We start from the raw sequence: 25442 nt of genomic DNA on the forward strand, positions 1-25442 counted from the left end.
GGGGGGTCCGAGGCTTCTGCCGCACATTTAAAGCAGCCAAACAGGGAGGTTGAGTGTGGGGGGGGGGGGGGGGGGGGGTGTCAGTGCTGACCTCTGTTTCAACTCAGGGCTGCCGGTCGAGGCGGCCCCAACTCCCCCACAAATGGAAAAAAGTATTTAACTTATGTGCTCACTGCTCAGTCGCATCCCCGCCAAAGCCAAACCACCATCCCCCGCTTCCAAAATCAAACACTACCCCCGACCCCCTAAAGTGAAACACTACCACCCCTTGCCACCCAGGCCCCCTGACATCAAACTCTGGGGAGGTACCAGGCCACCTGTCCCCAATTCGCAGGCCTTACCCCAGCCACATAACTGGGGCAAGGTTAGGTCAGCACCATTTTGTAAAATGGCACTGACTGGCTTGGTGCATGGGGTGATGGTGGGGTGCTGAACTTATTTTGTTTTTCTGAGGGTCTGGGGTAGAGAATGGGTAGTGTTTGACTTCTCAGTTGCTGGGGGTGGGTGGAAGATTGATAGTGTTTATTTTGGGTGCCGGGGGTGGGTGGGGTGGGTGGGAGATGGGTAGTGATTGACTTTGGAAGGTATTTGAGTTTGACTACGAGGGGCCCAGGGTTGGGGGTTTGACATCGGGGGGAGGGGGCCACTGCCATGCACGCCATCATTTAAACACTTTTTTTTATTTGTGGGGGAGTTGGGGCCACCTCAACCAGCAGCCCTGGATTGAAATAGGGGTCAGCACTGACCTTCACACATCTCCCCATTTGGCCGTGGGTTTTTTTTTTGTGTGTGTCAGCGGACCTTTAAGCTGATGATGATCTTACGAGTTTTGGACCGCTATCGCGTTAAAGGGCTGCTTGCCATGTTCTTTTGTGTTGCGGTGTGTTGCCGCGACAGAAACAAAAGCACCGTACAGCCGCAATGTGTTATCAGAGGAAGGGCCCCACTATCGCGGCAACACCCCCACAATAGTGGGACCTCCTCCTGCATAAATACATCACAGCTTGATGAATCTAGGGGTAAGTTAGGTGCTTATTGCTGAAAAGAAATGCTACGCATCTAACTTTTTTCCCTAACCTAATTTTGCCCTTGTAGCTACCTACCTTATAAGATACTAAATTTAGGTGCCTAGTGAAAATGGGTACCAAAATTTAAGGACTCATCCCTAGAAAATCTTCCCATAGTCCAATTTAGGAGCCTAACTCCAAATTTTAGGAGCCTAAACCGTTTGAAAATTGATGTCATTATCTCAATTGGAAACAGGATTGGGATACACTCTATCAAGTTGTATCATATGAACGGCATTCAGAGCAACTGATCAAAACGGGATGTTTTTGCATATTAATGTAGGAACTGATTCAACAAACTTTATTTTCTCATAGACACAGAATGGGAGAAAACCCTTGGGGGTGAATTTTCAAAACTTTACGCATGTAAAAATTAGCATATGTGTGCATAAGTAGCCTCCACTCATGTATTCCATATTTTATAAAAGTAAAAAAATATGCATATTTTCACTTTTGCGTGCTCATATATACATGTAAAAAAAGGGGATTTCTAGGGCTATTCTGAAGCGGGTCCAGAGGTTATGCTTGTAAGTTGCTGTATTAAAGGACAAGGACACTTACATGCATACATTTGCCAGTTTATGTATTTTCACCCCTGCTAATTATCTGGGGAAAGTGATATTAAATGTGTTTATTGTGCAGTACTGACTGAGTGGGAGGTTTGACTAAACTGGGCCGAGATCAGGCTGAAAAAATGGAAAGGTCTTGATGACCTGGAGAAGGACTGGGCGAAACTGGTGGACTAATTGGTAAACTAGTTGGTTTCATGTACGCGTGTATGTAATTGGCAGACTTATGCACGTAAATCAGAACTTGCGCAAGTAAGTCCTACTTTATTTTTTAAATTCATTTCAAACTTTTATTAAGAAAACATACAATAAACATCAACAAGGGGTCAGCCCACTGCTAAAACAACACAATTAAATGCACAGAAGCTGAGAAGCCGCATTAGTTTTGAAATACAAAAGCACTTGCTCCCACTCTCCCTCTCTCGCCCGACCCCATAGTATTGAAACCAATACTTTAATGAAACACCATTGTTTGCCAATAATTAGGAGAGGAAGATTTATTCTTTTAATGCTTGTTTCTAGGGTTATAAATGGGTTGGCTCCCCCCAGTTTTAATGCGGTGCTGAAACCTTATCATACACTAGCATAAGAAGCTTGCTGGGCAGACTGAATGGATCATTTAGTCCTTTTCTGGACCATTTGGTCCTTTTCTGCCGCCATTACTATGTTACTATGTTGTTAACCAGCTCGGGCTTTGAGATCTGCTTCACAGTTACCCTTGCATGTTCCCTCCTTTAAGCTCGTGCAGCTGGATGAATTGTGAGAGTGATTGTTTTATGCACAGGATCCTCAGCTAGGGAATATGTTGCCACAAGCTTTAAAGGGAGAAATAATCATCACAAGGTTTAGGGAAATGTGACAACATGGCTATTTAACCAGGCTTTTAAGTTTTTAGCAGCCTTATAAATGATGTAATATAGAGGATTTTAGCTGCAGTTGTTGCTATTTTATGACTGTTGTTTTTATGTTTTAATGTATTTATGATTCAGTGTTTTATGTATTATATTTTATGAGTGTGAATATGTAAACAGCCTAGAAATGTCGATAGGCGGTTTAGAATTGTTTAATAAATAAATAATAATTAAATATATAAAAGTTAGGGAACACAGTGCTGCTCCTCTAATATTTGTGTTCTTAAACTTTTTATTTATTTAGAAACATAGAAACGATAGCAGAAAAGGACCAGATGCTCTATTCAGTCTGCCCAGTAAGCTTATGGTAGTATCTCTGCTGTGTTATGCTGGTTACTCCCATGTTTATCAGTTTCCCAGACTGTAATTGCAGGGCTCTCGTTGATTGGTGTTTGAATTCAATTCAGTGTTACCCCCATGCTTATCACTTTCCCATACTGTAAAAGTCAGGGCTCTCATTGGTTGCTGTTTGAAATCAATTCCTCATTACCCCTTCCTGTTGAAGCAGAGAACAATGTTGCAGTTGCTTCAAGGTACCAGGCTTATTGGTTAAGGGTAGTAACTGCCGCATCAGCAGTTTACCCCCATGCTTATTTGTTTCCCTAGACCATAAAAGTCAGGGCTCTCATTGGTTGCTGTTCGAATACAATTTCTCTTTTCCCTCTGCCATTGAAGCAGAGAGCCACGATGGAGTTCCATCAACAGTATCAAGGCTTATTGGTTAAGGGTAGTAACTGCCGCACTAGCAAGTTACCCCCTTGCATTCTTTTCTTCATTTCCATCCTTTAGCCCTTAGGGATCCACAGGGGCAGAGTTTTAATCTTACACGCGCAGGGTACATTTGTGCATGCTACCCGGCGCACATGTTATAAAATCCAGGGTCGGCGTGCGCAAGGGGATGCACACTTGTGCACCTTGCACGCGCCGAGCCCTAGGGTAGACCCGATGGCTTTCCCCGTTTCCTCCGAGGCCGCTCCGAAATCGGCCTCAGAGGGAACGGGGAAAAGGTTGGGGGGGATTTAGATAGGGCAGGGGGGGTGGGTTAGATAGGGGAAGGGAGGGAAAAGTGGGTGGGAGTGAAAGGAAAGTTCCCTCCGAGGCCGCTTGCCTGACACCTACCCTGACCCTAGTTCATGCCCTGGTCTTCCTTGCTTGCCCTGCCTCGATCTTTGCTTGGACCTGGACATTCCCTCTTGCCTTGCCCTTGAGACCTGCCTAAGTCCTGCTGGCAGTCTGCACCAAGAGCTTAACCTGCAGAAGCAACAGTTGGTATAGGTGAAGTTCCAGATAGTCCCACCCAGGAACTTCCGTCTGCAGTTTCCACGGGTTCGCCCCTGTGACTGAGACAACTAGACCACTGCACAAGGGTCTGTATCTGTAATACCCATGCCAACATCTATCATCTGCTGCTGAGTTTAGTTTGTGAAGGGGCACAAGGGAGAGAGACCATCAGAAAAGTACTTTATATTCAATTTCTATTAATGAACAAGAAATAGAACACTTGCTCACTATTAAAAAGCAATGATCTTAGGATGTATGATCCATAACCTCACCCAAATCTTTCTCCAGTCCAGGAATGCCTTGATTTGACCTTGAACTCCACATTCAACATGGCATACATTTTTTAAATAGACCTAGTCAAGATAACTGCATGGAGCGGCGTTTGCTACTTTAAGAGAAATACCTGCATGGCGTGGCAGATACTACAATAACAAGCTTGCTGGGCAGACTGGACCATTTGGCCCTTTCTGACATTATTACTATGTTACTATGTTGCTATATATGTAATTTAGTATAATTAAGATGATGCAATGAATCATGTCCTAAGCCAATCTTCCAAATATTTAATCCACTCTTTATCCAAGTCACAAGTACCTGGCAAGTACCCAAACATTATTTATTTATTTATTTATTTACTTTTATGTACCGGTGTTCGATTTTACATATCACATCGGTTTACATTTAAACAAAATTTGCAAGAACTCATGCGTTACCTTTGTCATACATTAAACATTTAAATATGGGGATTGTTAACAAGGGATATAAAAAAACATGGGGAATGGCTAACACTATGGGATGCACAAAGGGGAGTGCATAAATCACAAGCTACTATTACTTATTATTATTATTATTACTATTACAGATATAGACCCCTGTGCAGTGGTGTAGTTGTCTCAGTCACAGGGGCGAACCCGTGGAAACTGCAGATGGAAGTTCCTGGGTGGGACTATCTGGAACTTCACCTATACCAACTGTTGCTTATTACTTATTACCATGAGCAGCCTCTCACCTTTTTCTCACCTCCAGCCTGCCTGTGTCCTGCTGCCGTGTTCCCTCGTGGAAGGAGCCGCCACCGTGTTCCATGGTAGGCCAGCCGCCCTCGCTCCTACAGCTTGCAGCCAGGAGGCTACCGCTGCCACTACTCAGTGGCCCGGAGGCCGCCGATGTTGAACCCCGCGCGACATGGTGCCGTTCCTGCTACTCCGGTCTTCGCAGCTGGGAGCCACTGATGTCAGCACCGCCCTCCATGGCTTGTAGCCGCCCCCAGTTTCTCCCATGCAGCTCGGAGGCTGCTGACGTTCTCCTTTCTTTCGCGGTCTGGAGGCCGCCCTGAAGCTTTCTCCCTCCGCGGCAGGGAGCCGCTAATGCCTCAGGCCTACTCCTCTGCAGTGGGCTGTCGCTGTCCCTGGTCCTGCCTCCTTAGGTGCGAGGTGCGCCTCTTCCCAGGATTTAAAGGGCCAGTCCTCCTGGCTCCTCCTTGTGATGTCATCCTGGGTATTTTTGTAATGAAACCAGAACCTTCCAAACATCCCCCAGAGTAATATTTTGGGGGTCAGTATGTTCTGGAACCATCTCTTGGTATCCTGAACTTCCTTGAACCCCACCTTCCTCTATATTACCAGTATTTATAGAAGTAATTAAAACAGAATTTTTTCCTCCCCCGGGTCCAGAGGAAGGACTCTGTATTGGGAGGATTGGACTGTCCTTCTGTGGTTGAGGTAACTGCGATGGCCCTGGGCTGTCCGTGGATCCCGATGAGAAGGATATTTCAGGGATAGTCCCTCGAATAGGGTTACTTACCCCTCTTGCTACATGAAAGTCCATTGGTCCCCTCAAAACAGGTGTTGCCAGTGAGGATGTCCAAGTCTTGACTTTCCTTTTCCTTCCCATATAGTAAAGAACGCAAAAAAAAAATAAAATTCTATAAGGGGCGCCGTATGAGAATGGCAAATGTGCCAGTTCAATGGCTCAAAATAATAAGACAAATATGGAGATAAAAAATGTGTTGGAAATACATAATAATCGTTTGAACCAGTTGGAAGAACAGGGAAAAATTATGACAACTCAGGTTGCCATAATACAGGAAGCTAATAATTCATTTATAAAAGATGGATTGGTGATTCACCGGCAGATAGAGAACCTAGAAAATTTCAAGAACTGTAAACGCAGCCCTGTAGCCCAAACCTCTCGGATGAGAGGTGTCTCCCTCAGGCTCCTCCGGTAAGGGTTGCCCCTTGACCAGCTTTATACCCGAAGCAGTCTGTCCCCGTTCGATGACGTCACAGGGCGTGGCTTGGCTCGTTCAGTGTTTTAAAGGTTCGGGTGGGTTTTAGGGTTTTTTTGGTGTGCCGGTTTTCCCGCGCCCTATTTAACGATACAATACAAATGCCCCCCACTGGACCCCAGGTAATTTAAAACATTTTGGGGGGGGGGTTTCTGGAGGGTGGGGGATTTGTTTTAAAGGTTCGGGTGGGTTTTAGGGTTTTTTTGGTGTGCCGGTTTTCCTGCCCTCCCCCGATTTATGATTTTTAACGATTTTTAGAAAAAAAAAAACTCGACGATCAGATTTCCCTCCCCCCCAGCCAAAATCGATTGTTAAGACGATCGATTACACGATTCACACGGTGGTGGGGCCGCTTGGCAATAGTGATCATAATATGATCAAATTTGATTTAATGACTAGAAGAGGAACAGTGTGCAAATCCACAGCTCTCATGCTAAACTTTCAAAAGGGAAACTTTGATAAAATGAGAAAAATTGTTAGAAAAAAACTGAAAGGAGCAGCTACAAAAGTAAAAAATGTCCAAGAGGCATGGTCATTGTTAAAAAATACCATCCTAGAAGCACAGTCCAGATGTATTCCACACATTAAGAAAGGTGGAAAAAAGGCAAAACGATTACCGGCATGGTTAAAAGGGGAGGTGAAAGAAGCTATTCTAGCCAAAAGATCTTCATTCAAAAATTGGAAGAAGGATCCAACAGAAGAAAATAGGATAAAGCATAAACATTGGCAAGTTAAATGTAAAACATTGATAAGACAGGCTAAGAGAGAATTTGAAAAGAAGTTGGCAGTAGAGGCAAAAACTCACAGTAAAAACTTTTTTAAATATATCCGAAGCAGAAAGCCTGTGAGGGAGTCAGTTGGACCGTTAGATGATCGAGGGGTTAAAGGGGCACTTAGAGAAGATAAGGCCATCGCGGAAAGATTAAATGATTTCTTTGCTTCGGTGTTTACTGAAGAGGATGTTGGGGAGGTACCTGTAATGGAGAAGGTTTTCATGGGTAAAGATTCAGATGGACTGAATCAAATCACGGTGAACCTAGAAGATGTGGTAGGCCTGATTGACAAACTGAAGAGTAGTAAATCACCTGGACCGGATGGTATACACCCCAGAGTTCTGAAGGAACTAAAAAATGAAATTTCAGACCTATTAGTAAAAATTTGTAACTTATCACTAAAATCATCCATTGTACCTGAAGACTAGAGGATAGCAAATGTAACCCCAATATTTAAAAAGGGCTCCAGGGGTGATCCGGGAAACTACAGACCAGTTAGCCTCACTTCAGTGCCAGGAAAAATAGTGGAAAGTGTTCTAAACATCAAAATCACAGAACATATAGAAAGACATGGTTTAATGGAACAAAGTCAGCATGGCTTTACCCAAGGCAAGTCTTGCCTCACAAATCTGCTTCACTTTTTTGAAGGAGTTAATAAACATGTGGATAAAGGTGAACCGGTAGATATAGTATACTTGGATTTTCAGAAGGCGTTTGACAAAGTTCCTCATGAGAGGCTTCTAGGAAAAGTAAAAAGTCATGGGATAGGTGGCGATGTCCTTTCGTGGATTGCAAACTGGCTAAAAGACAGGAAACAGAGAGTAGGATTAAATGGACAATTTTCTCAGTGGAAGGGAGTGGACAGTGGAGTGCCTCAGGGATCTGTATTGGGACCCTTACTTTTCAATATATTTATAAATGATCTGGAAAGAAATACGATGAGTGAGATAATCAAATTTGCAGATGACACAAAATTGTTCAGAGTAGTTAAAGCACAAGCAGATTGTGATAAATTGCAGGAAGACCTTGTGAGGCTGGAAAATTGGGCATCCAAATGGCAGATGAAATTTAATGTGGATAAGTGCAAGGTAATGCATATAGGGAAAAATAACCCATGCTATAATTACACAATGTTAGGTTCCATATTAGGTGCTACAACCCAAGAAAGAGATCTAGGTGTCATAGTGGATAACACATTGAAATCGTCGGTTCAGTGTGCTGCGGCAGTCAAAAAAGCAAACAGAATGTTGGGAATTATTAAAAAGGGAATGGTGAATAAAACGGAAAATGTCATAATGCCTCTGTATCGCTCCATGGTGAGACCACACCTTGAATACTGTGTACAGTTCTGGTCGCCGCATGTCAAAAAAGATATAATTGCGATGGAGAAGGTACAGAGAAGGGCTACCAAAATGATAAGGGGAATGGAACAGCTTCCCTACGAGGAAAGACTAAAGAGGTTAGGACTTTTCAGCTTGGAGAAGAGACGACTGAGGGGGGATATGATAGAGGTGTTTAAAATCATGAGAGGTCTAGAACGGGTAGATGTGAATCGGTTATTTACTCTTTCGGATAGTAGAAAGACTAGGGGGCACTCCATGAAATTAGCATGGGGCACATTTAAAACTAATCGGAGAAAGTTCTTTTTTACTCAACACACAATTAAACTCTGGAATTTGTTACCAGGGGATGTGGTCAGTGCAGTTAGTATAGCTGTGTTTAAAAAAGGATTGGATAAGTTCTTGGAGGAGAAGTCCATTACCTGCTATTAAGTTCACTTAGAGAATAGCCACTGCCATTAGCAACAGTAACATGGAATAGACTTAGTTTTTGGGTACTTGCCAGGTTCTTATGACCTGGATTGGCCACTGTTGGAAACAGGATGCTGGGCTTGATGGACCCTTGGTCTGACCCAGTATGGCATTTTTTTATGTTCTTATGTTCTTATGTACAAATTAATGTAAATCGGTTGTTTACTCTCTCATATAATAGAAGGACTAGGGAGCACTCCATGAAGTTAACAAGTAGCTCATTTTAAACAAATCAAAGAAAATTCTTTTTCACTCAATGCATAGTTAAGTTCTGGAATTCATTGCCAGCGGATGTGGTTTACAGCTGTTAGTATAACTGGGTTTAAAAAAGGTTTGGATACATTCCTAGAGGAAAAATCCATAAACTACTATTTTGGTAATTAATAAGCAATAGTAGCTTGTGATTTATCTAATGTTTGGGTACTTGCCAGGTACTTGTGACTTGGATTGGCCACTGTTGGAAACAGGATGCTGGGCTTGATGGACCCTTGGTCTGATGTTTTCCTTATGGAAGGTTCTGATGATATCTTTCATCTCTCTCCTCTTACAAATAATGATGGGGAAGAGATTATTGTAAATTTCAAGAGAGTGCACCTGCTATTGTATGGAACCCATCTTCCTAGACAAGGAAAAGACACTATCTTTGATATAAAAGTTAAAAAACTGGCAACAATTTTGCGGAGAACATTCCTCCGTGAAGAACACAAAGATCGATGATCTCTATCAATCTCAATAACACATTCCTGTTTAGAGCCCTTATCAGAAGTCAGAATCACTGCAAATATGCTGCTCACCACTTGCGCACAGTCAGTGAACTCAGATTCCTCTGGAACTCCTCAGAAACGCAAGTTACATCAGTAAGATCTATTCTCCAGATCTTCTAATTTCTCAGATAGCTCCAAGTTAGCCTTCTCTAACTCAGCCACTGATTTCTGGCATTGAGCAATGCTGGCAGACTGATCATCCAGCCTTGTTTCAGCGTAATCTACCCTCCATCCAACAACTAGCAAATCGTAATGCATTTCTGATCCAGTTTCCTTTTTAATAGAGAGCATGTCTGATGTGATCTTGCAAATCTATGTTTGAAAATTGGCCCGGGTAAGTGAATTAGCGCTCGAAGATGTATATGTGTCACCACTGTCACTATGGTCTACCTTGGAGTGCTCACAGACATTCTTCACAGCAACCAAAGGATCCTCATCAGGCCCTGCACTGCTCCCAGTGTAAGAAAAATGCTTTAATTCAACAATTTTCTTCCTAGTAGACATAAATCAGGTGGGTGTGGCAAAAACCCCATGAATATGTTGGTGATGTGAGAATGAAGGATTAACATGGATTAGGCAGGAAGCTCTCAAACTAAGCTTCCATTTAGTGCGATGATATCACTTCCACACAGTCCTTTTTTACTTTTGCACATAAAATATACTAATATATATAAGCATAGTTCTTAAAAGATAACTTTCAAACAAATGTGCGCAGCTGCATATACATGCATATATGGTCATAAGCAGATCTACACAACTATTTTCTAAACTGCATGCACAATATACATGTATTTTATAAAATACTCATATGGCCCGAAACATATGTAAGTAGGCTTTCATGCAAATACATGCAGTACATTGAAACGCAAATATCAATGCATTGAACGTGCATACGTTTCCTACCTATAGCAAAAATATATGCACATATATTTTATGTGCAAAAGTACTGTAATGTAGGACTTGCATGAATCTGAATTTACACACATAAATTGGTATATTTTAAAACAAGTGTGCATCAAGGAAATTGCAAATTTACCAACTAGTGCACTAGTTCACCCAGTCCTTCTCCAGGTCATCGAGACCCTCCTGGTTCTTCAGGCCGAACTCCCCCCAGTTTCCCCAGACCTCCCATCCAATGAGTACTACACAATAAATACTTTTAATATCATTTACGCCAGATGATTAGCAGGTGTAAAATTGTGCGAGTAAGTTAGTAAATTTACATGTGTCTTTTAAAATAGCAGCTTACACGCTTAAATGCTGGCCCTGCTCTGGAATGCCACTAGACTGCCCCTTTTTTACCCAAATGTATGTGCATGTTGCGGTCTCGGTCGCCACGGTGGCGCCCGAGGCCTTACCTTCCTTTCGGGCCCCGGAGAACTACCGCGTTCCGTGGACTCGGGACCCCGGCCGCAGCGTCCGCCTGCCGTCCCGACCCCGCGCGGGCCTGCAGGGCCTTCCTGCGCCACGCGCCAGCTCCCTCTCTGCCGCCGGCGTCCTCTCGCGGCTAGCTCCGCCCCCAGGCGCGCGCGCGCGGCTGAGCCCTGCTTTTGAAGGGACCAGCGCGGGAAAACACGGCTCCTCCCTTTCCTGACGTCAGACGCTGCAGGGCTATTTAAGCCCTGCAGTTCCCAGCCTTCCTTGCCTTGCAACGAGGTTCACTGCCTTTGGTAGCTCTGAGTTGCGTTCCTGGATTGCCTGTTTCCTGCCGGACTCCGCTTTGCCTGACCCTGCTTGCCTGTCTCCTGCCTTGACCTCGGATAGCTTGACCACGCTTGTCTTCAGCCTGCCTTGACTCCGGTCCGTGACTTCGACTCCTGCTTGTCTTCAGCCTGCCTTGACTCCGGTCCGTGACTTCGACTCCTGCTTGTCTTCAGCCTGCCTTGATCCCGGTTCGTGACCCCGACTGCTGCTTGCTCGCCGCCTGCCCAGTCTCCTGTTCGGATTCCACTCCTGGGTTTCTTCGTCTCCGCCTAAGTCCCAGCGGTCCGGGTCCCTACGGGCTCCTCCTGGGGGGACCTCGGGCTTCCAGGGCGAAGACTCCTAAGTCCTAGCAACCCGGGCTCCCACAGCTCCTCTGGAGGAGTCACGGGTTTCCAGGTGAAGCTCCAATTGCCCAGTGGGAGTTCTGCCTACCGACTGCTCCTTCGGGTCGGTCGGCCCAAGGATCCACATCCGGAGTTTCTCCATCCGCAACAGTTTGCAAGGCCATGGATCCGGCAGACCTCGCCGGGCTACAGGCCATTCCGGGTTTGGCCCAGCGGTTAGTTCAGCAACAACAAGTCCTGGACTCTCTGGCTGCTACAGTAGAGCGACTGGCGTCTCGCATGGACACCGAACGGCCAGCACCTGTTCCTGCACCATTGGTAACCCTCCAGTCCCCTACGCAGCTCCCAGCACCCTCTCGCTATGCCGGGGATGCCAAGGCGTGTCGAGGGTTCTTAAACCAATGTTATGTACGCTTTGCGCTACTGCCTAACCAGTTTCCCACTGATGGCACCAAGGTGGCGTACATTTTTGCCCTTCTGGATGGACGGGCCCTGAACTGGGCTTCCCCCATGTGGGAGAACAATGATCCGGCACTGGGGAATTTGAACCGCTTTGTGGAAGAGTTCAAAGCGGCTTTTGATGAGCCAGCACGACAGGCTTCCGCTACTTCTGAGTTACTCCAGCTCCGGCAAGGAACGCGGACTTTGGCGGATTACGCGTTGGAATTCCGCACCCTCGCCCACGAGGTAGGCTGGCAGGATGTGGCTCTTCGGGGCGTGTTCCTGGAGGGCTTAGCCGGTCGTATTAAGGACGAACTAGCGGCTCGGGACCTGCCGGAGACCCTGAGTTCCCTGATTGACTTAGCAGGTCGAATTGATCGGCGTTTGCAGCAGAGGGCGAAAGAGGGGCGCCCTTTCCGACGCTTGCCGTCCGTGCCTCCCAGGATCTCGAATTCAAGTTCGGGGTCACGAGGAACTGCACCTTCACCAGCAACTTCCTCTGACGAGCCCATGCAAGTGGGTCGCTCATCTTTGTCACCCGAAGAAAGGCAGCGACGCCGCGATTTGAGGCTGTGCCTGTACTGTGGCGGTAAGGGCCACTACCTTGCACAGTGTAAAGAACGAGCGGAAAACTCCCGCGCCTAGGTGTAAGGGAGGAGTGTCCCCTAGGCTGCCTTAGCCCTGCTCCTCAATGTACCATACCGGTAACCTTGGAATATCCTGGTGGTTCCTTCCTCACGCAAGCCCTAGTTGACTCCGGGGCAGGAGGCAACTTCATTACTAAGGATCTGGTGCAACAGCTGAATCTTCCTACGCGACCCAGGACTCCTGCCTTACGGGTAACCTCTATTCAGGGTACTCCCTTGTCGGGGAGCATCTCCACCGAGACCATACCTTTGATTTTGCAGACGGGCTTATTACACACAGAGGAGATTTCGTTGCTAGTGTTGGAAGGAGCTGTACACCCGGTGGTTCTTGGGTTACCCTGGCTCCAGAAACACTCTCCTGTGATTCGCTGGAAGGATTTTCAGATTACCCAGTGGAGTTCTGAGTGTTTCCACTCCTGTCTCCAAGCGAAAAGGTTCCAACGGATTCCGCTAGCTCACACCTCGCCGGTATTACCGGCTCCGTATGCTGACTTTCAGGACGTCTTTTCCAAGGAAAAGGCGGAATTGTTACCACAACACCGTCCGTTTGACTGTGCGATAGAGTTGCTTCCAGGTACTACTCCCCCTCGAGGACGGGTGTACCCTTTGTCTCAGCCTGAGACCCGGGCTATGTCCGAATACATCACCGAGAATCTGGCTAAGGGCTTCATCCGCCTTTCAAAGTCTCCCGCTGGAGCTGGTTTCTTTTTTGTCGCAAAAAAGGACGGAGCCTTACGACCTTGCATTGATTACCGTGGGCTCAATGCTATCACCAAGAAGAACCGGTATCCGCTTCCCCTCATTCCGGAATTGCTGGACAGACTCCAAGGAGCCCAAGTCTTCACTAAGTTGGACCTCCGCGGCGCGTACAATCTGGTCCGAATCCGTCCCGGGGATGAATGGAAGACGGCGTTCAACACCCGGGACGGCCATTATGAATACCTAGTGATGCCGTTTGGACTGTGCAATGCTCCCGCTGTATTCCAGCACTTGATGAACGAGATTCTGCGAGACTTACTGCACTCCTGCGTGATCGTCTATTTGGACGATGTCCTCATACACTCCCCGGATCTTACCTCCCATCGGCAACATGTGAGACAAGTACTCCAGATCTTACGAGATCACCATTTGTATGCAAAGTTCGAAAAATGTCTCTTTGAGCAAGAGTCGTTACCCTTTCTAGGGTATATTGTGTCCTCTACTGGTTTTCGGATGGACCCCAGTAAGGTGTCCGCCATCAGGAAGTGGCCCCGTCCTGAGGGGCTAAAGGCGTTGCAACGTTTTTTGGGGTTTGCTAACTTCTATAGACACTTTATTCCCCAGTACTCTCGCTTGGTGGCACCTCTAACCGCGCTTACCCGGAAAGGGGCAAACACTCACCTTTGGCCGGAGGAAGCTTGTGAGGCCTTCGAACAATTAAAGGAGGCGTTTCTCCGGGATACTTGTTTACGTCACCCGGATCCAACACGGCCATTCTTTGTCGAGGTCGATGCCTCTAACATAGCTGTGGGAGCGGTCCTCTCACAAGTCTCTACCTCCGGACATCTCCTACCTTGCTCCTATTTTTCCAAGAAATTCTCGTCAGCCGAGTGCAACTACGGCATTGGGGATAAGGAGTTGCTGGCTGTCAAACTTGCTCTGGAGGAATGGAGACAGTGGTTGGAGGGCTCCCTTCATCCAGTTACAATTTATACTGATCATAAGAACCTGGAGTTCCTTAACCAGGCCCAACGACTTAATCCTCGACAAGCACGTTGGTCCCTGTTCTTCAACCGTTTCGATTTCATCCTGAAGTACCGGCCCGCTTTGAAGAATGTACGGGCTGATGCGCTTTCCCGTTATGAAATTCAGGAGGAGAAGGAAGACCTCCCTCAACACATTATTGATCCCGCTAAAATCCACTTAGCCAGCACTACAGTTTCCACCCTAGGACGTGTGGTGGTTTCTCGCAAAGACCGCAGAAGGGTGTTGGCTTGGGCCCACGACTCTCTTTCGGGGGGTCACGCTGGCAGGGAGAGGACACTTGATCTGCTTGGCCGGTATTACTGGTGGCCTCGAATGCGACAAGATGTGCGAGTATATGTGGATTCGTGCCCAGTATGTGCCCGGCAAAAACCGCCTAGTGGTCGGCCCTGGGGGCTCCTGCAGCCGCTGCCTATTCCCGTGGAACCTTGGTCCCACATAGCCACGGACTTTGTAGTGGATCTGCCACTCTCGGAAGGTAATACGGTGATTTGGGTAACCGTAGACCGTTTTTCTAAAATGATTCACCTAGTACCCTTGCCTAAGCTGCCCTCTGCACCTGAACTCGCACTCTTGTTTACCCTCCACGTATTCCGGGCTCATGGACTACCACAGAGTATCGTATCAGATCGAGGGCCACAATTTACGGCCCGTTTTTTGGCGTGCCCTTTGTAAGAAATTTGGGGTCCAATTAAATTTGTCCACGGCATTTCACCCCCAGACTAACGGCCAGACGGAGCGCACGAATCGCACTCTTAAAACTTTCCTCCGTAGTTTCATCACCGAAAAGGGAAATAACTGGGTTTCTCTCCTGCCTTGGGCTGAGTTCGCCTACAACAATCATACCCATGCTGCCACGGGACAAACCCCTTTCCAGATCGTGTATGGACGTCACCCAAGGCCTCCGTTACCGCTTCCTATTTCCATTCCATCACCGGCTGCTCTAACCGCAGCACGTCAAGTACATCATCTCTGGAAAGGGATTCAACGGAAACTGACCACCGCAGCAAGGAAGTCTCAGCAGTTTACCAACCGTCATCGACGTCCAGCGCCAGTTTTCCTGCCAGGTACCAAGGTGTGGTTAAGCACTCGGAACCTCCAACTACCTAACCGTTCTCGTAAATTGGCCCCCCCGATACTGCGGGCCTTTTCAAGTTGCGGAGCGTATTGGAGCAGTATCCTACAGACTTCGCCTTCCGTCTTCACTTCGCATCCATAACGTGTTCCACGTATCCCTGTTGAAACCGGTGGTACTTTCCCGGTACCACCATCCTTCCGCTGATGCACTATCATCTCCTACATCTACGGAGACTACGTATCAGGTACGAGAGGTCTTGGACGTTCGCTTTCATGCCCGTCGCTGGGAATACCTGCTGGCATGGGAAGGGTGCGGCCCCGAGGAAGACTCATGGGAACCAGCCAGAAACATCTTGGACAAATCCTTGCTAACTCAATTTCATCTGGACAATCCCAAGAAACCTGGCCCTCGGCGGCGGGGGGCGTAAGAGGGGGGGGTACTGTTGCGGTCTCGGTCGCCACGGTGGCGCCCGAGGCCTTACCTTCCTTTCGGGCCCCGGAGAACTACCGCGTTCCGTGGACTCGGGACCCCGGCCGCAGCGTCCGCCTGCCGTCCCGACCCCGCGCGGGCCTGCAGGGCCTTCCTGCGCCACGCGCCAGCTCCCTCTCTGCCGCCGGCGTCCTCTCGCGGCTAGCTCCGCCCCCCAGGCGCGCGCGCGCGGCTGAGCCCTGCTTTTGAAGGGACCAGCGCGGGAAAACACGGCTCCTCCCTTTCCTGACGTCAGACGCTGCAGGGCTATTTAAGCCCTGCAGTTCCCAGCCTTCCTTGCCTTGCAACGAGGTTCACTGCCTTTGGTAGCTCTGAGTTGCGTTCCTGGATTGCCTGTTTCCTGCCGGACTCCGCTTTGCCTGACCCTGCTTGCCTGTCTCCTGCCTTGACCTCGGATAGCTTGACCACGCTTGTCTTCAGCCTGCCTTGACTCCGGTCCGTGACTTCGACTCCTGCTTGTCTTCAGCCTGCCTTGACTCCGGTCCGTGACTTCGACTCCTGCTTGTCTTCAGCCTGCCTTGACTCCGGTCCGTGACTTCGACTCCTGCTTGTCTTCAGCCTGCCTTGATCCCGGTTCGTGACCCCGACTGCTGCTTGCTCGCCGCCTGCCCAGTCTCCTGTTCGGATTCCACTCCTGGGTTTCTTCGTCTCCGCCTAAGTCCCAGCGGTCCGGGTCCCTACGGGCTCCTCCTGGGGGGACCTCGGGCTTCCAGGGCGAAGACTCCTAAGTCCTAGCAACCCGGGCTCCCACAGCTCCTCTGGAGGAGTCACGGGTTTCCAGGTGAAGCTCCAATTGCCCAGTGGGAGTTCTGCCTACCGACTGCTCCTTCGGGTCGGTCGGCCCAAGGATCCACATCCGGAGTTTCTCCATCCGCAACATGTGCATACGAAATTGAAAATACACATGTATTTTCAACTTTTATAAAATACAGAATACGTGAGTGGAGGCTATTTCGTGTGTATATACTTAATTTTATGTGTGGAACTTTTGGAAATTCACCCCTTTGTGAACTATAGGTATGTGTATTCATTTTAAATGAATGTAAAAAAAATAACAAATGAAGCCATTTTTGGTTCATATGAATGATACAAACTGAAAATAGTCCTCAGACAAAAACACATGAAAATCTTGAATATATTGATATTAGTTAACTAAAAGTTGGACCTCCAGCACCTCAGCTGGAGGTCCATTTTAGTCCCATTTTAGGCCTCAGCTTAGTCCCACCCATAGCTCTTGACATTGGTAGTAACGTTACTGTGATGTGTCCTCCGGGTAAAGAATGTCATTTTTAGTCTTCAAATCAAGAAAGAAGATGCTGGAAGACCTGGGCCTGGGGCTATACATAGCCTGGGTTTGGGTTCCAGCAGTGGAACCCAACCTTGGCCAGACCCCAGCTTCAGGCTTGGGTCTCAATGACAAGTCATGGCCTCAGCCAGACCCTTCTGATGGGTCTAGGTCTAGGCCCTTGCATAGGCCTCAGCATCAGAACCTGACCTAAGCCAGTCCCCAGCATTCTATCAGGACCTAGGCCTCAGCTGGGCCCCAGGGTTAGACCTGGGCCTAGCCTTCACCTCAGAAACTGAATCCTGTCCTTGGTTGGGCGCTAGTGTGGAGTCTGGGCCTGGAGTCTAGGTTATAAGCAGATCTACACAACTATACAGTTTCCTTTTTAATAGAGAGCATGTCTGATGTGAGCTCGCAAATCTATGTTTGAAAATCGGCCCGGGTAAGTGGTTTAGTGCTCGAAGAACTATATGTGTCACCACTGTCACTATGGCCTACCTTGGAGGGCTCACAGACATTCTTCACAGCAACCAAAGGATCCTCATCAGGCCCTGCACTGGGCCTGGCAATGGAACCTGACCTTGGGGCTACAGGCTAGGCCCAAGCATGACACTGGGGTCTCAGCAGAGGCATGGGCCAATGCCAGGGCCTCAGTCGAGACCTCTGAAAATGAAACAAAAAAACCCAAAAACTTACCTGGTCAGCCTTTGCTCAGTCTATGCCTTGGTCCAGGTCTGTCACCACAACCCGACCCAGAGGCTAAGTCATGATGCCAGGACCTTAGTCCGGATATAGGCCCGATACAGCAATCTGACCCGGAGAACAGGTCCTGATGCCGGGGTCTCGGCGCCCAGACACAGGCCCGATACCGCGATCTAACCCGGAGCCATGCTGTACACATTGCCCTCCATCAAATTGGTGCCATCCACTGGCATTGAGTTGGGTCCAGGTCTAGACACCATTTTCAGGACCCGGCCTGAAGGCCAGGTTGTGGCATCAGGCCTGGTTCTGGGCCCCGGCCTAGGCCTCAGGACCTGGCCTCCGGATCAGGCTGAATCGTGACTTACTGCACCCTCGATCTATGCAAGCCCAAGGCTTTGGCCTGGGTCTAGGCTGAAGCTGGTGGATCTCCATCAGACTGGGTAAGAGGGGGCCAAGGTGGGGGGATCCCGATCTCAGCATTTATTCTGGTGGGTGGGAGGCCTTGTTTTCATTTTTTGGTCTTTTTTTTTTTTTTAATTGTTTGATTTTTTTTCTCACGAATGAAAACAAATCAAACAATCTACAAACCGAAATTTGTAAGAAAAATGCCTCCTGAAAACAAACCAAAAATGAAAACAAATGTTTTTCTCCTGAACATCCCTATTTAATATACTGGGGATTATGTGGTATCTTTGCATTTATGTGTTTTTGTCAATGATATTGTTGTGGAACCTAGTTCTTTACAATTAAAAAGTAGACAGGACGATTATATGGGCATAAATGATTTTATCTGCTCATGGGAAGCTCTTTTATGGGGTGATTCATATTATTTATATGACTGTTATGGAAATGTAAATCTTAGTCCTGTGTGGTAGAATTGGTCAGTCTATTTGTTGTCAGCCATACAAACTGAATGAATCGCTGAAACCATTACTAAAAAAAACCCTTACTAAAAAACCCTTACTAAAAAAACCATTACTAAAAAAACCCAACTTGGACCCATCTAACCCCACAAATTTTCGCCCTATCGCTAACCTACCTTTCATAGCCAAGCTAATGGAAAAGCTGGTCAATACTAGACTCATAGACTATCTCGAATCCCACAACATTCTATATCCATCGCAATTCGGTTTCAGGAAACGCAGAAATACAGAATCTCTCCTACTCTCATTAACGGACAACATCCTGTTGGGTCTCGACAAAGGTCAATCATACTTACTAGCTCTGCTAGACATCTTGGCAGCGTTCAACACAGTTAACCACACAATCCTCATCAACCGTCTGACGGAAATAGGCATTTCAGGTGCTGGACTCCTCTGGTTAAAATCCTTTCTAAGCGACAGATACTATAAAGTTAAAATAATCAACAAAGAGTCTCACCCTGTAGCTGTCAAACAAGGAGTTCCCCAGGGTTTCTCACTCTCGCCGACCCTATTCAACATATATCTTCTCCCCCTATGCCAACTCCTCAATAATCTCAACCTCACATACTTCATCTATGCGGACGACATGCAGATCCTAATCCCCATCAATGATCCCGTTTCCGACACTCTAAACTACTGGAATAGCTGCCTCCACGCCATCAACCTCCTTCTCACAAGCCTCTGCCTCGTACTCAATACATCCAAGACTGAACTGCTAATCATTTCCCCCAATGATAATAACCCGCTAGCCTTCAATACAAACACACCTCTAGTAAATCAAGTGAGAGACCTTGGGGCATTCCTAGACTCCAGAATGAAATTCAAAAAATTCATCAACAACACCACCAAAGAAGGTTTTTACAAACTACAGGTACTAAAACAGTTAAGACCTCTCCTACACTTCCACGACTACCGTTCGGTCCTTCAAGCCATACTATTCTCAAAGATTGACTATTGTAATGCGTTGTTGCTTGGTCTCCCGGCCTCTTCTACCAAACCTCTTCAAATGCTGCAAAACACTGCAGCCAGGATCCTCACAAACTCTCGCCGCATGGACCACATCACCCCGATTCTAAAAATACTCCACTGGCTACCCATTCGCTACAGAATTCTCTTCAAGACACTTACTATTATCCATAAAACCTTATTTCAGGAATCCTCGCTCCAACTTACCATACCCCTCAAACCACACTCCTCTGCAAGACCCACCAGATCTGCATACAGAGATTCCCTCCAGGTTCCCCCCAAAAAATCTGTTCTCCACAACACCATTGAAAAACGTGCACTATCAATTGCCGGTCCGCATCACTGTAACTCTCTCCCGCCAGATCTCCGCCAGGAACATTGCCATATCACTTTCAGAAAAAAATTAAAAACTTGGCTGTTCGCCCAAGCATACCCCTGAAGAAGCCACAGGGTCATCCCCACAATCACATACCCCGCGGTTGCGTCCTCTTTCAGCAATTCAAAGGAACTGTTTTTCGGCTAACTGCACTTTAATATAACTTGCCTAATATTACACACGATGTAAATTTGTATATAATGCTTACCATGTAAGCACTTACGTTTCTGCTTATTTGCTCTGCTCTCCAGTTAGAAATTGTTTAACCTATCCTCTTTTTCTCTAACAGCCCAGTTCCACATTCCCTGTTATAATGTAATTTCTTGCTTTCATTGTTAACTGGTTTTTTCCCCCTAGTTCATTGTAAACCGGTACGATAAGACCTGGTCTTGAGCATCGGTATATTAAAAGAATTTAAATAAATAAATTGCATTAATTTGTTTCATAGGTCTGTAGTCTATGGGCCTCATTTTCCAAGCACTTTACCATGTGTGATAAATTCATGTTAACAGCTGTTAACACGATTTGGAGAGAGAGAGAGAGAGAGACTTACTATAGTGCCTATGCCCTAGACAGGTATTTTAATCCCTATGGGAGGGCCACCTACTAACTCGGGGTGGGGATTAGGCATGAGCGTCGGGGGTTGGGGGCCACTTTCGCATTCCACATGAGACCTATGGAAAGAACAGTGGTCTCTAGTGAAGATTTGCTGGCCGTCGGAGTGAGGAAACTCACTCCAAGAGGAGATTTGGGCAACGTTCTCTACCTGGGCAACAACCTAGCTTGTTGTTGCCCAGGTAGAGTGTCCAGCAAGCTAGGTGGAGAGAACGTTGCCCAAATCTCCTCTTGGAGTGAGTTTCCTCACTCCGACGGCCAGCAAATCTTCACTAGAGACCACTGTTCTTTCCGTAGGTCTCATGTGGAATGCGAAAGTGGCCCCCAACCCCCGACGCTCATGCCTAATCCCCACCCCGAGTTAGTAGGTGGCCCTCCCATAGGGATTAAAATACCTGTCTAGGGCATAGGCACTAGGGATGTGAATCGTTTTTTGACGATTTAAAATATCGTCCGATATATTTTAAATCGTCAAAAAATCGTTAGGGCCACGATACAATACCAATTCCCCCGATTTATCGTTAAAAAATCGTAAATCGGGGGAAGGGGGAGGGCAGGAAAACCGGCACACTAAAACCCCCTAAAACCCACCCCGACCCTTTAAATTAAATCCCCCACCCTCCCAAACCCCCCCCCCCAATGCTTTAAATTACCTGGGGATCCGGCGGTGGTCCAGAACGGCGGCGGTCCGGAACGGCCCCCTCAATAGAATCGTGTTATCTTCAGCCGGCGCCATTTTTCAAAATGGCCGCCGCAAAATGGCGGCGGCCATAGACAAAAACGATTCGACGGAGGAGGTCGTTCCGGACCCCCGCTGGACTTTTGGCAAGTCTTGTGGGGGTCAGGAGGCCCCCCCAAGCTGGCCAAAAGTTTCCTGGGAGTCCAGCGGGGTTCCGGGAGCGATTTCTTGCCGCGAATCGTTTTCGTACGGAAAATGGCGCCGGCAGGAGATCGAGTGCAGGAGGTCGTTCAGCGGGGGGTTCCGGACCGCCGCTGAACGACCTCCTGCACTCGATCTCCTGCCGGCGCCATTTTCCGTACAAAAACGATTCGCGGCAAGAAATCGCTCCCGGAACCCCGCTGGACTCCCAGGAAACTTTTGGCCAGCTTGGGGGGGCCTCCTGACCCCCACAAGACTTGCCAAAAGTCCAGCAGGGGTCCGGAACGACCTCCTCCGTCGAATCGTTTTTGTCTATGGCCGCCGCCATTTTGCGGCGGCCATTTTGAAAAATGGCGCCGGCTGAAGACAACACGATTCTATTGAGGGGGCCGTTCCGGACCGCCACCGTTCTGGACCACCGCCGGATCCCCAGGTAATTTAAAGCATTTGGGGGGGTTCGGGAGGGTGGGGGATTTAATTTAAAGGGTCGGGGTGGGTTTTAGGGGGGTTTAGTGTGCCGGCTCACGATTTTAACGATTTTTCACGATAGTTTACACACCCAAACGGCAACAATACGATTCCCTCCCCCTCCCAGCCGAAATCGATCGTTAAGACGATCGAGGACACGATTCACATCTCTAATAGGCACTATAGTAAGTCTCTCTCTCTCTCTCTCTCTCTCTCTCTCTCCTGCAACAGGCTGTCTGGGACTATCATGGCCCACGATGATTGAAGTGCAAATATCGTGCACTGCGATGAAACACTGAAAGAATCATCATGCACTGGGAAAACATTGCGTGCAGTGCTAATGTTTTGGCAAAAACATCGCCGCACGCGATGTTTCCCCACTGCACAAAAGAAGCCTCATTTGCATTGGTAACGCCCCCTAATGCGTTACCAATGCGATATTGGAAAATGAGGCCCTATGACACAGGGAGGTGTGCAAAATATTCAGGTGAATTTTCAAAGGAGTTACACATGTAATTGTAATATACTATTGCAGAAAATTTCAAAAGCCATTTACACACATAAAGTGCATTTACACATTCATATCCTATGGACAATTCAATGGCACATCATACAGGAATTTTCAAAATCCTGCTTACAAAGGTATAGTGCATTTACATGTGTAAAGCGCAGTCTTAAACTTATAAGTGCTTTTGAAAATCAGGCCTATCATGCACAGAAATGTGGAACAGAATTACATATCCCCAAATTAGAACTGAATATCTATTTCAAGCATGAGGAAATAAGCCACAGAGCTGAATATCTCCTGGAACTCAATTTATATGGCTCAGGCATATAGCAAAATAGGGCTCAAAGTGATATAGGTCAAAGGCAATTTAAAATGTGATGTTTTCTGTTTTAGCATACAATGTTGATATTGATATTTGCACCACAGAGAGAAATGTGAAACATATTCAGTACACAATGTTATTGCTGAAAAGTTAAATAATTAGACCATGCAAAACCTTGTAGACTTGGAAATTTCTGTATTCTGTAAATGTGTTTTATATGGTGTTATTAGGTATATATGGAGATATCAGGTGATCCTTAATGGTGAAACAGTATGTGCAAATCATTTAAGTATGCAATAAGCACTGACTACACTTTCTCTTTGGCAGCTTTTTGTACCAAGTTTTTCCAGGAAGTACTTATCCTTGGCACCAGCAGTTGCTCAGAGCCATAAAAGCATGTGATTACACTACAGTTAAGAACTTGATCTTATTTTTCAAGTCCGCATTTCCTGATGACATTAACCTGGGGGAGCCTTCCACAGGCAACAGCGCGCTGCACGTTGCTTGCCAGTTCGGATGCTTTGTAAGTCTTCCAGCTTGCACCAGGGCAGGGAATTGCCCCAAATTACAGGAAATGCACACTCAAGCTCCGCTGTTTAAACTTCCTGCCATTCTCCAGAGATCTAGATTGGATTATTTTGCCTTAATCTAATACTCTTCCACCTAAAATAAAAAAAGAAATTGAGTCAACTTCCAGTCCCAAGTGCTGAAAGGGGGTTGTTGACAGGGAGTAATCAGTGCACATAAACAATGATGATTCATTTGTTTGTGAATCCCCCAGAATAATTCCACAGTGCAGTCATGTAACTGGTGTGGAATGAGGAGATTCAATAATTAATGGCTACAATGAGTTAAAATCAAAGAGGGGGCAAGCAAAAAATTGAGAAAGTGTTCACTGACAGTTTGCAGTGCAGTTGCCTGTCCTAGTGCTTTAGATTTGCAATTGCCAAGCACGTTTTTCTTTCCCATAACCGTATTCTCAGAAGTTGTAAAGTAATTTATTATAGATAAAGTCACACTCGTCAATTAGATAGTAAAAGATTTCATCACCTTGGATATGAACTACCATGAATATGAGACTTATTCATAAACGATTTTTATTCATTCTGTGCCTCTGGAAAAATGATTTATTTGATAAGCCCTTAGGGAAGCTGATTTAGTAAAGATTTGCACCAGTTTTGTACATGAGCAAATACTGTGAGCGTTTTCCCTGTTGAAAATAAGGGTAATAATACACACACGCTACAAGTTTTGCACTACAGCTGGAGTCTTTTTTAGCAGGTTGGGGAAACTAAAATTGCTACTATGCTATATTCATGTGATTTCTGTTTAACAGGAGATAGCACTGCTCCTGCTGGAACATGGGGCATCTATGGACCTGAGAAATGCACATGGACGCACACCATTCTATTTTGCAGCTCTGGGTATGCATCGAAAAGTTTGTCAGGTGAGGATGGCGAATGTCATGACTAAGGAGTGAATGGCTCTGGTGAATGCCAAACAGTTTTATGATAGTGAATGGGAAGCTTGGAACCTGGAATTCTGGGTGTCCAGTGGTTCAAAGTTATAGCTTACCAGAGAGCTTTGAATTAGAGGCCCAGTTTCTAGCTTATCCTAAATTGTGCCCCTGCGAATGGACAATAAACAAACAATACCAGAACATACATTAATTGCTGCAACACAGTTTCAAAAAGAAATATTCAAGATGCAAGAGGCTGTTATGTTTTGTTGGTGTTGTGGGCCCTTGGTCGTAGCAAGAGATGGAACCTCCCACAGGGAGGAGCCCTGTGGGGACTTGCTGCGATAGGCTGGCTCTAATGGTACACACACAGACGTCAAGAGAAATAACCCGAGGAGTGGGCAGAGTATCTCTGCACAGAAGAGGGTGGTCCCAGAGGAGTGCTCTCGCTGATACTCCGCAGCATGACCTGCGGAGATGAACTCTCACCAATAGACTGTATATCCGGTAGTGGTCCGCAGAGCGGGGTACATCGTGAATCCACACTGTAGATGGCAGGCCTGTAAGGTAGATTTATTTAATTTATTTATATTTATTTATTTATTTATAAACTTTTTTATACCGACATTCAGGGGAACATCATGCCGGTTTACAAATAACTGAAAAAGGTTGGAAAGTACAATAAACAGGGAGGGAGGAAAGAGGAGCAGGCTAGAAGCAATGAGATGGAGGTGGCAGTAGGGAAATAAGTAAATTAGAGAAGAACAGATAGGAACAGTACCATTGAGAGGTACAGGCAGTGCATAACCTTATTATGTGAACAAAGTAAGACCATGAAATATGTGGGGTACGCCGTGAATCCACGATGTAGATGGTGAGCCTGTGAGGTAGATCCGGTAGTGGTCCGCAGAGCGGGGTATGCCATGAATCCACACTGTAGAAGGGTGAGAGAGAGAGAGACAAGCTGGAAAGCTGGGATACTCTGTTGAGATAGGATGAGGAAGGTAGGGACCTCCGAGGAGCGGAGGCCCA

The 25442-nt window shown here is 46.8% G+C and overlaps 1 protein-coding gene across 3 annotated transcripts in view; it reads left to right on the forward strand.

The window, feature by feature from the left end:
• The window catches only part of LOC115089116, a 378685-nt gene that overhangs the window by 165521 nt on the left and 187722 nt on the right, over positions 1 to 25442 (forward strand). For all 3 annotated transcript variants that reach the window (XM_029597089.1, XM_029597088.1, XM_029597090.1), the window contains 2 exons: positions 23279 to 23474; positions 24288 to 24398. In XM_029597089.1, coding sequence (XP_029452949.1) covers positions 23279 to 23474; positions 24288 to 24398 — 307 coding nt within the window. The remainder of the gene's footprint in view (positions 1 to 23278; positions 23475 to 24287; positions 24399 to 25442) is intronic.

Source organism: Rhinatrema bivittatum, chromosome 4 (assembly GCF_901001135.1).
Source record: "Rhinatrema bivittatum chromosome 4, aRhiBiv1.1, whole genome shotgun sequence".
Lineage (NCBI taxonomy): Eukaryota > Metazoa > Chordata > Amphibia > Gymnophiona > Rhinatrematidae > Rhinatrema > Rhinatrema bivittatum.